The 12,350-nt window shown below is 53.0% G+C and overlaps 5 protein-coding genes across 5 annotated transcripts; 3 read left to right on the forward strand and 2 right to left on the reverse strand.

The window, feature by feature from the left end:
• Positions 1–35: 35 nt before the first annotated feature.
• Positions 36–1,402, forward strand: V1518DRAFT_417131 (uncharacterized protein). Its single transcript, XM_066904205.1, has one exon. The coding sequence runs from the start codon at positions 192–194 to the stop codon at positions 1,266–1,268; it is 1,077 nt and encodes a 358-aa protein (XP_066759481.1). The 5' UTR covers positions 36–191; the 3' UTR covers positions 1,269–1,402.
• Positions 1,403–3,435: 2,033 nt separating this feature from the next.
• Positions 3,436–4,618, reverse strand: V1518DRAFT_427528 (uncharacterized protein; the record flags this gene model as incomplete). Its single annotated transcript, XM_066906043.1, has 2 exons — positions 3,436–4,141; positions 4,194–4,618. 2 exons carry the CDS (start codon positions 4,616–4,618, stop codon positions 3,436–3,438), a joined length of 1,131 nt encoding a protein of 376 aa, XP_066759482.1.
• A 327-nt stretch (positions 4,619–4,945) lies between these two features.
• Positions 4,946–5,723, forward strand: V1518DRAFT_417137 (40S ribosomal protein eS10). The gene is made up of 3 exons (XM_066904206.1): positions 4,946–5,057; positions 5,157–5,227; positions 5,315–5,723. The coding sequence occupies exons 1-3, from the start codon at positions 5,006–5,008 to the stop codon at positions 5,510–5,512; spliced, it is 321 nt and encodes a 106-aa protein (XP_066759483.1). The 5' UTR covers positions 4,946–5,005; the 3' UTR covers positions 5,513–5,723.
• A 56-nt stretch (positions 5,724–5,779) lies between these two features.
• Positions 5,780–8,513, reverse strand: V1518DRAFT_405676 (uncharacterized protein; the record flags this gene model as incomplete). Its single annotated transcript, XM_066901929.1, has 4 exons — positions 5,780–8,152; positions 8,197–8,227; positions 8,269–8,346; positions 8,410–8,513. 4 exons carry the CDS (start codon positions 8,511–8,513, stop codon positions 5,780–5,782), a joined length of 2,586 nt encoding a protein of 861 aa, XP_066759484.1.
• Positions 8,514–11,097: 2,584 nt separating this feature from the next.
• Positions 11,098–11,415, forward strand: V1518DRAFT_405677 (uncharacterized protein; the record flags this gene model as incomplete). The annotated part of the gene is made up of 1 exon (XM_066901930.1): positions 11,098–11,415. The coding sequence occupies one exon, from the start codon at positions 11,098–11,100 to the stop codon at positions 11,413–11,415; it is 318 nt and encodes a 105-aa protein (XP_066759485.1).
• Positions 11,416–12,350: the final 935 nt, after the last annotated feature.

Raw genomic sequence — 12,350 nt, forward strand, 5'->3', positions numbered from 1 at the left:
AAAGATCGTACCAAAACCCAAGTGCTGAGCACGATCACCGTCGTCGAGATGCTACCGACGTTCCACGCTCACGGCTCAAGGCTTCTCCGGAAACCTCCCAACGCGAAATCTCACGGAGTGATCGGCAATACGCCACATGCACAGCAATATCATGTAGAGCTTTCTGTCGGCCGTACGAGCTCAAACATTACATGTCACGACGACTCCCATGGGCGGCGGACACGGCGGCGGATACAGAGCCGGTACGCGCCAAGGCGAGAATGAGGGCGCGGAAAGCAATGAGGTCGTCGAAGACTGAGCCGGCTCTGGACCTGGTCGTTGATCGACCTGTGACAGAGCAGAAGAGAGTGCAGATAAAATTGACGCCTCAAGCTGACGACCTGAGCGAGGAACAGGAGGACGACGACGAAGAGGAGGGCGACAAGGAGGAAGCAGAGGACAATGAGGAGAGAAACGGTGAAGAGGATGAGGATGAACATGACATCGAAGACAGCCTTCCTGCATCACCAGCGAAAGATCCCGCGAAGGTCGAAGTCATGGAACTTAGGGACAAGCCTTGGCGCATGGTTGAAGACGAGTTTTTCGACGTCGCGCGAGAAATAGCTGCACCATTACACGCTGAGGAGCTCTTAATACTGACGAACTTGGAACGTCTTGGGAAATGTGATCGAACCCCGAGCTTGCTACACGACAGAGCCGTGCCGACGACTCCGACAAGGAAGCGCAAGAGTACGTTTGATTACAAGCTCGAGGATATTGATTTGGATACGACTTCAAAAATCGGTATATTACTGACGAGTCCAGTGAAGGATGAAATATGTGGAAGCATAACGGCAGCGGCGTCGCCAAGTAAGCGCCGTTCTCAGCTTAAGTCGCGCGGCAACATTCAGCGTGTTGATGAAATACCTAGCAACCGCGAAGACCCTATCGGCCATATCATTAGAGAGACCACAGCTGAATCGCCAACGAACAAGTACAGACACTCATTTTCGCACCAGCGACCGCACAGGATTAATGATACCAGCTTCTTTGAGATGGACAAATTCACGAAGCACGAGAGCACTCTTTGTGCTGTTTCGGCAGACACGACTTATGCAATCCCAAATGCTGAAACTTCGTACAAGACGCCACCGGTCGCGATTCTCAGTTTTAGGGAGAGACAAGCGCGGCGACTTGGACGCGGCGCGGAGATTGACTTTGCGACGCAGCTTCTTCAGGACGATGCCGCGTTGTTGGCCGCAAAGCAGTGTCGTGCCACACAAAAGTGATGACGGCTTTTATACCACATGGGATTTCAGATTATGGTAGTATTATGGTGTTCTGGTGTTCTGGAATTGCAATTGGAATTGGAATGGAGATAGTGTATGATACTAAACTATTCAATGGATCATGTTATAAGAAGCATGCACGACCGTATCTCATTTATTTTTTGAGTTTCTGATTTAGCCCGCAGACTTGCTAGAAAGGAGATTGGCCTCAAAACAGCGTGAGATTCGGCATACGCGCCACTATCGACTGAGAATTACCTAGGACTTAGACCAGACTCCACCCAGTGCCGACGCACACCTTCAAAGGCAGTTTGTTGGCGGTAGGAGATTCTTGTCGAAACTTGGAGGCGCCACTAGCATGCTAGGAGAGACACCGCATGTCCCCCTGTAGATGGAAGGGAAGAAAAGAGAAGGTGTGGAGAGCGAGGAAAGATTTTAATATTTACGGGCCATGAGATGGCAGCCTATAATCTACACGGCAGATCGCCCAAACTGGTACGCTTATTCCTCAACACAGCTCCAGAATCTTTAATTCAAACACGCTGTTTTTTTGCTCTCATTTCCGTCCCATAATTCGTCTCCGTTTCTACTTCCTTATGAATATCTAGGTTCTACTCAATGTGCGGATCGTCGGATATGAGTGAGAACCACTGATGAGTTCGGGCACAAGACTCAAAAATGTCAGTCGGCAATCACGTTGTTAGATCTCAAAAGCAAAAGTGAATAGCATCAATAGCACGCCTTCAAATCAACGCCACTATCGGTTTCCGCAGGCGTCTCAGTCTGCCCTGAAGCCTTCGACACGTTCATCGTGATTTCAGTCAAGTCCAGTTTCCTCTCCATACTCGACAGAGCCATACCCACCGGTACCTCGAATTAGTCGTTATATCTCTATGAATAAAGAGTATGCTCATTGTCGTCATCCCGTCGCGCTCTTGATCTAACGTAGTTTGGCTGCAAGTGATCCAGAATGCACTCGCTGCAGTCCCGGATACAGGTCCGCGCTGCGGTGCCGGTAGCAATATCGGCAGGCCAAGAGCTGGTCTGAGCGTAACGTGTGATCACACCCAAAGTAATTCGCGGTCAGATCTTAGAATAGAATGTCATATCTGTGCCGGAGTGCATCTAAACTAGGAAGAGTGAGCTGGACGGGCAGACGCGTGAAACGCGTAAGAACTTCAAACATTGGTCGGCGCCTTTGTGAGCCCCAGATTGTGCGGCTCGTTGTGTGGATTGCGCGGCGAACGCGTCGTGCATTCAACATGAGATTCGCGTCGCGACATCTCTGACCACAGCGCACAACCGCAGATACTCTCTGCTTATAATGCAAAAAAATCGTGCATATATCAAATACTACGCCATTTCTTCGCTGACCTGGTGCTCTGACTTTCTCTGATTTCTGCAGTCCCATTGCCGATCCGAACCCTAGCAACCCAGTCCATATGCTAGCCGCTCGTACTTGCATTCTGACCAACCGCTACCGCTGCGTTTTTTCTTCTGCCGCCGATATGGCTTTTGTTCTCCTTTTTTTCTTTGTGATACCACGTCCTCCAAGCCTATGACGTCCCTCGCGGTGTGTACCATGTGATCGAACCCTCTCTCTTCGCTCTAGGTTCCCTTCATCCTCGCGAGCGCGATCGATATCCACGCCATCCCAGGCGGCACTGCCTCAGCACCCCGCTACCCCTTTCATTTCTCGCCACCAACATCCGCCCACACTTGTCGCCAACCCGATCTCCCGTCTTGGAAGTAACTAAGTCATCCCCCATATCTTCTCTACCTACCATCAACCGCTATCTCCTCATCATCTATGCCGTAATCTACGTCGACTGATTAATGTGCAACATATTTCAACTTCAGCTCATCGTCGGCGAACTCGTACAGATCCTTCCGACTCATCAGTCATGCGAATTCCCCGCCCATTACTATTTATTCCCATCATAGCCTCTATCGTAGCTGTGGCCGTAGAAGGTCAGATATGACAGGGCCGGCGTTGGGATTCTACCTTCGTTGGGCTCCAAGAGAAAAAGGATCCTGTTGAGCCCGTATCCGTGCTCCTTCCTGGCCCCGTTTGAAATAAAGTGGCAACGCGGCATGTTTTGTCCACGTCATGCCGACCTGGCGCCGCCAATGAGTATGATAGAATATCTTTACGAACAGTATATGATCAGACATAACTAACTCGCACCGCCATGGCGAGCGTCCTCCGCATGTGCTCCCACAGACTACCCAGCACCGCGGTCAGTCGTTTCCGGGTTTCCGGCACCACGAGCGCGGGTATGAGCAGCACCAACGCAAGAATGATTTCGATCAACCGTGCTAGAAGCTCCGGTCTCCGTGAGCCGGCGGCGATAAGAACGCGCCACATGTTGATTAGACTTGCGAGATGCGATGTGAATGGACGGTCCCCTTTGGATGGTGGCACGGGACGCGCAGGAGAATGCCGAGTGAGTGGAGAAGGGAGGTTGTCTTCCTCGGGACTGCTGTTTTGCGACATACTCGCAGCACCGACTGTCGTAGCAACACTATGTCCCTTCGTTCGCTGTTTCCGTTTCGCCGCGGCCTTCTGCGCCGCCTTCGAGGTCGTGAGGGATTCAGCCTGCTTCCGCTTCGCCGCGTCCTCGGTTCGCAATTTCTCGAGAGCTAGTAGCAATTCTTCGGTCGTCCGTTCGGGTGACGATACGTTGTGTTCTTCAAGAAATATCCTTGCGTCGTCCCATAGTCCGCATGCAGGAAGCACGCGCATTGCGTAGTGTTCCAGGATTTTGGTACTCTCGGCATCGGATAAGGCGAGGAGGTTATTGTCACCAATATACCGGTCTAGTTTCGTCCGCATAATGTCGGGGTTGTGGTGGCGGATGCATAATGTCGATCTATACAATTAACACTCTCCCCTGTTAGAGAGAAGTAGACGCTGGTACTCACACGGTGATGACCATATCGGAGGGCATAGTCATTCTCCTCGCATCCCCCGCGTACGCTCGAAGTACAAGCTCCCACACCCCCGCATTCTGGACAAGCCCTCTCACCCTCTCAACCTCCGCTTTCCCAAACAATCCTCCCGCCGTCACATCCTTCGCAGTTAGCCCGAGAATCCCATCAAGCAACGCGAGATACAGCCGCCACACACGATCGCGCAGGGCCGGGGTTGCGCAGATGGTGGAGTAGAGTGTGGAAGTCTCGGAGACGAGCGGAGAGAGAGCGGCGTTGGCATCGGCAAATTGGTGGGTTAGAAAGAGGCGGCGCGACTTCTTGTAAAGCGAACGTGCGCGTTGGAGAGGAGTAGTGGTGGTGCTTGTGGTGGTTGCGAAGGAGGAGGCGAGGGAGGGCGACGGTGGGGAGAAGGACATTGTGTGTACCGCGGGCTTGAAGACAGTCTTCAAGTCGTGTACAGTGCGGGGTCTGTACGATTCACAGCGCTAGATCAACTACTCGCAGTGGAAATGCAGATTGGATGACTGGTCGCCGTCACGTTCACAAAGTGGAATGGGGAGAAGCTACCGAGTGCCGGTCAAGGCGGTGAGATGAAATGCCCATCCGGTTAGGGTCTGTTGCCGCATGGCAGGTTAGGGCACTAGCCCTGACTTGTGTAGCCCTAATTTGAAAATCGCAGTCACGAATCACTAAACCCTGGGCGCTGCGCAGCTGCAACGCCGCGCCTCTCGTCGTCAAGTGCAGCTCCGTCTAGAGACTGTCTCCTCACAGCACCCGCCAGCACGTACAGCACCACCGTCAACATGCTGATCCCTAAGTCCGAACGCACCAAGATCCACCAGTACCTTTTCAAGGGTGCGTGTTCTCTTTTTTTTGAATTGTCACATCGTCCGCGTGGAGGAGCGAATAGCGACGACGTGAAGTGACCGCGCTTAGTGCTAACGCCGTCTACAGAGGGCGTCCTTGTCGCTAAGAAGGACTACGACCAGCCTAAGCACGAGGATATTGACACCAAGAATCTATATGTAAGCCGCTTTTCTTTTCGCGTGCCATGATATCCACACTACGACGCCATCCGACTTTCGAACTCGCAGCAACTAACGCGTCCGCAGGTTATCAAGGCTCTGCAGTCCCTTAATTCCCGTGGCTACGTGAAGACCCAGTTCTCGTGGCAGTACTACTACTACTCCCTCACTGACGAGGGCATTGAATACCTGCGCGAGTGGCTACACCTCCCCGCCGAGATCGTCCCGGCCACACACAAGAAGCCTGTCCGCGCCCCGCCGCCAAACGACCGCCGACGACACTAAAAAGTTTAGTCTTTTTTGAGCAATAAATTCTAGTCACCACAACGCGGATTTATTTCCTCAGCATTGTATATTTCTTCGTTTCTGCGCGCACTGTTATATGGGATAAAATACATGTTTCAAGATGACTTGCAGTATGGTACATTACCTGCATACGCGACTCTAGTCTACGTGAGCTCATGCGCACGCTGCAATGAATTCCCTTGCTCATAAATCATATCATACATCGTAGTTCTAGATTCTCATTGCAACAATGCTCCACATTCTGCTCTATCGTCTCAGCTCCGACATCGATCCGTCGCTCATCCCGCTGGCTGACGATTGACTCCGGTGCTGCTGCAACTGCTGCAACTGCTGCTGCAGTTGTTGTTGCTGCAGCTGCTGCTGTTGCTGCTGCATTGCGGCGAATCCAGGCGGCGGCATCCCGTATCCTGGCGGCGGCATGTTATACCCGTTCGGCACGCCGCCTACACGCACTCCTTGGCCAGGACCAATGCCTGCCATCATATTCGGCGGAAGTGGCGGCATATGCCGCATGATGTACGCCTGTTGCTGCTGTTGCTGTTGCTGCGACGTTGGCGGCGCCATGCCTGGCGGCATGGGAGGCGGCGGTCCATAATGCTCGACCGCTTGCTGTTGCTGTTGCGGCGGCGGCAGCATTCGTGGTCCGCCGCGTATTATCTCAGACATGTATCCGCCGTACCCTTGCGCGCCAGGTGGTGGCGCACCACCGAATGCAGCCTGCGCTTGCTGGACCTGTTGCTGTTGTTCTAGGAAGTCCGCATGCATCACTTGCGGTGGCGGTCCGCCGCCCTGCTGCGACCCTTGTCGTGTGTTGCGGCTCAAAAACTGCGGGAACCCTTGTGGCGGCGGCGGCGGCGGCATGCGTGGTACGCCGTACTGTGGTTGTTGCTGTGGACCAGAACCGTTGGGGAGAGGCATTGACGGCATGCCTAGGCCGGGCGGTGGGTATGCACTGCCTGCGCCACCATTCGAGTTGACACGTTGTTGCTGTTGTTGAAGCTCCATCAGGATATGCTGTTGCTGCGGCTGCTGTTGCTGTTGCTGTTGCTGCGATGATGCGATCGGAATCATGGTGCCCGTATGCTTGAATGGCGGTAGTGGCGGCGGTGGCTGATGGTCGTCGCTAACTTGTGGTGGAGGCGGACGAGGGGCGGTGACCCGCATCTTAGAAGAACCGCTCATCAGACCCATCAAAAACTGCGCATTGCTGTCCAATGCCTTTGGCGAAGCTACTGGTGCAGCAATGATAGCCGGATCGTCAATCGGTAACTTCGATGGCCGTGTTGGTTGGGGTGCATGCTGATGTGGTGCAACGGGTGGCATCTGTGGACTCGTAACCACAGCATTGGTCTGCGGTGGTGACACCACAAACGCATGCGTAGGAACTGGAGCCGCAGCCGGTGCTGGAGGCACACTGCTCAGCTTCGCCATAATTCGCTTGAACCCTTCTTTGTCGCTCATTAAATCAGGGGACGGCCGTCCTGACGACGTTGACTGCGATACGTTCTCCAGCGCAGACAACAGCGTAGCACGTGCAGTAGAAGCGGCGGACACGGGGGGTGTTGTGAGCGGGGTAATAGCGGCTGGAAGTGCCTCTAGGCTCTCGACGGTTGTCGGTAGTTCAGGACTCTTAGGCGTAACCGTGGTCTCCCCGGTCTTGAAAAACGACGAAAAGCGAGAAGATCCACGACTGTCCACTTTGGACTTGTATGTCTCAAAGCCGAAAAACGAGTCTCGAATCTCAGACGGCGCAGTCATGCTTGGCATCTCTGTGACCGTCGGCCCGAAAAACTTGCTACCACCTGAAGGGGTATCTCCGTCATACTCTTTCGACTTGCGCTCGTTGTCCGCCGCGCGCATGCGCGCTTTCCACGCTTCAAAGTCCGCGACAGAGTGCTGCTCCCCGCCGCCGCCTGCACTGCTTGTCGTCCGCGACGACGCCACGGTGGCCGCTGGCGCAGCCGGAGGCATAACGGTGCTCGGGCTCTGCAGCGTAGCAGTTGCGGAGCTGACAGCATTCGCAAACTCGCTGTTGCGCAGATTCAGGCTCTCATGGTGCTCCATTGCGGGTGCGGAAACGTCGAACCATTCCGGTGTCTTCTCGGTGTATCGCCCACCCGACGTGGTCGTATTTGCGCTTGAGGAGGTCCACTTGTCACTTGCGCTGCTGCGATCATGGTCGGCATTGCGCTCGCGCCAGGAGCCTTCGTCTTTGCGAAGTATGGGTTTGCGTGTCGCAACGTCGCCACGGACGGCTGCTGCTGCGACAATTGTAGCGGTAGAAGTTGTCGCGGAATCTGGTTTTCGTTCCGTGTCGTTGAAACGGCGTACCAGCCGAGCACTGTCGACTTCGTCACCTGTTTTGCGTGGGATCTTATAGATCCCATCTTTACTATGTAACTCTTCGCCTGCTGCAGCTGTGCTTGGCGGGGCTGGCACTTTGAATGCGGACAGGCGCGCTGTGAGTTTGCCGTTTGCGCCGTCGGGTTTGTTCAGAACACGGGAGGTGAGTAGTTCAGGGAGTTGTTGCTTGTCGAGGCCTTCGCCGTCGAGTTTGCGGAATGAGCTGCCGAATGATATTTTAGGCGGTCCCAGTACTATGTTATCTGGATGAATTAGCTATAACATAGAAAAAAACAGAGTAGCATGCACTGAGCATGTACCTTTGATGTTTGATCTGTCGTCTCTGTGAAGCTGTTAGCGCGCGCGGCAGAGAGAAGCCAGTGAACACATACCGTCGTGCGTCATCATCGACGTGCTCGCCATCCGCCTTCGTACGTCTCGTGGTGCCGACAGCGGGCGTCGTTATGGGGCTGCGCAAATCGAATCAGCATCTAGGTCGTTTGGTAAACAAGAGCCGGGGCGGGCCTGCAGACCTCATCCACTCCTCGCAAGGCCGCATGGACGCGGGTGGGGCGCACAGCGGCGAGTCCGCGAGAAAGACGAGCTCCTCAACAGTGTATACGCGATCTCTGTCCATCGCAGTACGGGGTGTGGAGTGTGGATGTGATGGTGAGGATGCCGACGGAGGTGGCGGTGAAGGCCGTGGAAGTGTCCGGTGGGGTCGAGAAACGGCGGAAGGCTAGGTTGAACGCTGCATGCGCGCGTCGTACGGAGAAGAGGGGTGGCAGAATGAGCTGTGAAGAGAAATGCCTGTGAACGGGCGATATAGCAGGGAAGCTAGGGGAGTTGGTGAAGTGGAGACGGTGTAGAGGGTGGGCGGTTGGAAACACGAGGCAGTCCCTGATCATGTGTCCGTCCGTCTTCTATCCCTCTACATCTTCACGACTGCCACTTTCGGCACGAATGGCATAGGCGGGGATACACTGCAGACTCTTCACTGGAGAAGTTCTTTGATAGCAACAATCGGATGTTTGTAAGCTACTGAAGTCTCTAGCTTCTAGGAGTGCGATCAAGGTGCTCCTTATGTATTCCTCATGTGCTCCTCAAGGTGGTCCTTATGGTATTGCCATATACTTGAGATGAGCGGAGCTGCTCAATACGAATGCATGCCACCAACTACGACGCGAGTAACAGCAGTTTTTCTGCAAGTCACCATGGGCGATGATGGTGGCTTAATAATTGGTGAGGTCGCAACGGCAACTGTCCCATATCTGCTGCTCTGAGCTACGATGCCGACAGCGAGAGCATAGTATACCCAGCGATGTGCACGTACAACTTGGCCGCTTTCGGTGGCTTAGGTGCAACGGCTAAGACTTCAATACCAGATTCTGAACTACTCTGTGTTTCTGTCGATCTGCTCTGAAGGGTGGAGTAGAGTTCCCGAGAGCTGAGGTGCAACACCGTTGGGGTGTTCTGTGGCTTGTACTACTGGCTGGCTTGGGGGTTGGCCACGATTTTGTGCATTAACACAGATACGCAATGAGTTAGATAAAGTGGACAGTTTGACACGTCGCTGTGGAAATTCATACAAGGTGTGCTGGACCTTGTAGATCTGGTATGGACATGCGGGGCCATCACTTTAAATTAAATAATACCACACGTTTTGAGTTAACCAGGAGATCTTATGCATGCACTATTCAATATGTTGAAGTCCGTTTGGTGTGAATTAATGCGCATTCAAGTGTTCGCCGTCACGCGCGACGCGCAAGTCAGATGGCGATTGCAATAGCCGAGATGCAGAGCAAGGACTGGAAATGGATATAGTGCTATGTAAGCGGTCGCTGGTCTGACGGCGATGACGATAAAACGCATGTCTATGATGAAACTATGTGCAATGGTGGCTTATCTATTGTACTTGCTGAATGTAGTAAGTCGCGACGAGTTGCCTCTCCACTTGCGTATTGCTCACTACCAATCTCTCCCATCTCAGGTGGTCCAAGTTCTTCAAGCATGCTGAGAAAATCGAAGTACTCGCTGCAACTTCTTCGGGATTACTATCTTCAAATGGATGTGTGGTGCTGGTTGCTGCTCTGTAGCTCACCTCTGTCGCGTCGCGATTATCACGAAATTCACAAGCCAACGTCCCACGCGCATGCAACTCGACACTTGTCACACCACGAAATACCGAAACTAAATACCAACATGCGACGTACCACCTCTGTGCCGTACTTACGGAATCCTTGTGACGTGCGACGACAAGAGTATTTCGTGACGTTGGTTTGGTTCGCTGATGAGTTTCTGGCCTATCGCCGGAGAGAGAATTGCAAGACGCAACTACCCGAGTTGCGACGCTGCGATACGCGTATGATACAAGGCGGATACTGTCAAGTGATTCTGATATCTTTTCATAAACCTGAAATGATACGACGCTGCCTTGATCCATACCTACGTTACCACTGATGCTAGTCGGCTTCGTAATCGGAGCACAACTCGACGAATAACCTGTGCCTTGCTCTGTGATTCATTCTAATCCCTCTGCATAGTTCTTTCCGCGACACAGCTACATGACGCGGTACGATACGAGCGCACCGACACCTCTATGCACGCGCTCTACTTCTGTGTAACATCACAGAGCGATCCGTTACTAAAGCAGGGTGTCGTTAGCAGAGCCAGACGTCGACGCGCTCTTCAAGGAATTTCTCAAGTACTTGCTCATCGACAAACCTAAGTGGATAGTACCGCCATTTAGCCAGAGTTCTTGCGCTTTCTGTTCCCGTTGATGCGCGAGCGCTTAGTGTTCACCCGGCGGTGCTACTTGGTTGCTGCTAGCAACACAGCCAATTCTTACGTGCTGCCTGAGGTATTGCGCTACAGATGGGCACATGTGCTTTGCAGTTGCTGACATAACACGATTTTCCCAAGAATCTAGAGTGCACAACGACCAAGCTGATGTGCAAGCTGTGGGCTGCCGTAGCTACGGCATATCCTGACGCCGTGTATGGCTCGAATACTCGCTATGGACGTATAAATGTGCAGATGCTCTTAGCTTGAACTATGATACCATGTCCAGCCCTTAACATACTTTGGATGTGGGTCCCGAGGAGAACGCCTGACTCGTGTTCAGCGTTCAGGCCTCCACGAGGTCTAAGTGCTTGGATTACGTGCTTCGTCATCCGTGCAAGGTAGACCTTGAGAAATCTGCTGCAGAGACAAATTATGTGATGCAGGTGAATCTGACAGCAGAGGAACAGGATGAGTTTCTCAAACGGCTGAGACAGATCATTGACGGTCTGCTAGGTACCACGGCGAGACGCTTGCCACAAGTAGAAGAGCTAGATGTGGAAGAGAGCGACGCAAAAGATTCTAGCAGCAGCGTTCACGTTGTGAAGGAGGAGGATGCGGCCAGCGCATTACCGGCAGCGCTGCGTGAGCACATGGCGGTTACCATTCTCGACCTGATCTGGCACGCTGAGGAATTTGGAATGTCAAAGCTCGAGTTAGCGGACATCTTTCGCGAAGAGCTCGAGCGCTCGAACTGATCGACGGGGCACGTAATTTGATGTGTTGTATTATGATGCGTTTCTGATGACTCTACAGTGCCGCTTTACCTGATAGAGTAATGTGGGAACAGGCACGGGCAATTCCGCAATCAATAATACAGTGCACACTGTAACTCTCATTTCACTGATTTGCGCACTCCGCGCCCGCTACGCGTAGATAATCGACACGCTATGCATATACCCAAACCAGACATCAACGAGCCCTTCAAGGAGTTGCTTAAGCGCGTGCTTCTATGAGCCTGCGGTGATCTTGCCGCATCTAAGTCCGCAGTTCTGAAGCCTCCTCCTCTCCACTGCTACGTACCAACTTGGCAGAAAATGTGCCAAGATACAGGCGCGTGCCGAGATACCAGAGCCTGCCCACTAGCGAAGAATGTATCTCCTCTGTTGCCTATGAAGCACACTACAGATGGGCCGACGTAATGACCTTCCGAATGCGCGCTGGCCTGGCTCCGCAATGGTGCACGACTGCACCACGACGATGATCATGTGCAAGTTGTACCAGACCGCAATGATGATGTATGCCGGAGCTATATATGAATTCAAGTAGCCCATTCGCGGTACGACACGAAGACATTTAATGTACGTCGCGATTGCCGAAGCCAGGGTTCCAGATCGAGTGGGAGTGGGTTTAATGCGAGGACGCGGGACATGTGTACGGAATAATATGGCGCCGAGTACATAGTTCTTGCTTTCAGATTTGCTCGATCCGTATATTGCAGTTGAAAAGCAGAAGTAGAGAAGCTGCGCATGAAGACAGAGATACCGACAACAGAAGATAAGAAGGCATACGGGAAGATGCGAAAGGTGACGACGGCGCCGACTGCGGCAAAAATAGTATCGCGACGATTCCTGTGGTATTCAAAGACAACAGATGATAAGAAGCAATAAAGGAAGACGTCATAGGCGAAGAA

The sequence above is a fragment of the Limtongia smithiae genome (assembly GCF_038497785.1).
Source record: "Limtongia smithiae strain NRRL Y-17922 unplaced genomic scaffold V1518scaffold_6, whole genome shotgun sequence".
In the NCBI taxonomy this organism is placed as follows: Eukaryota; Fungi; Ascomycota; class Lipomycetes; order Lipomycetales; family Lipomycetaceae; genus Limtongia; species Limtongia smithiae.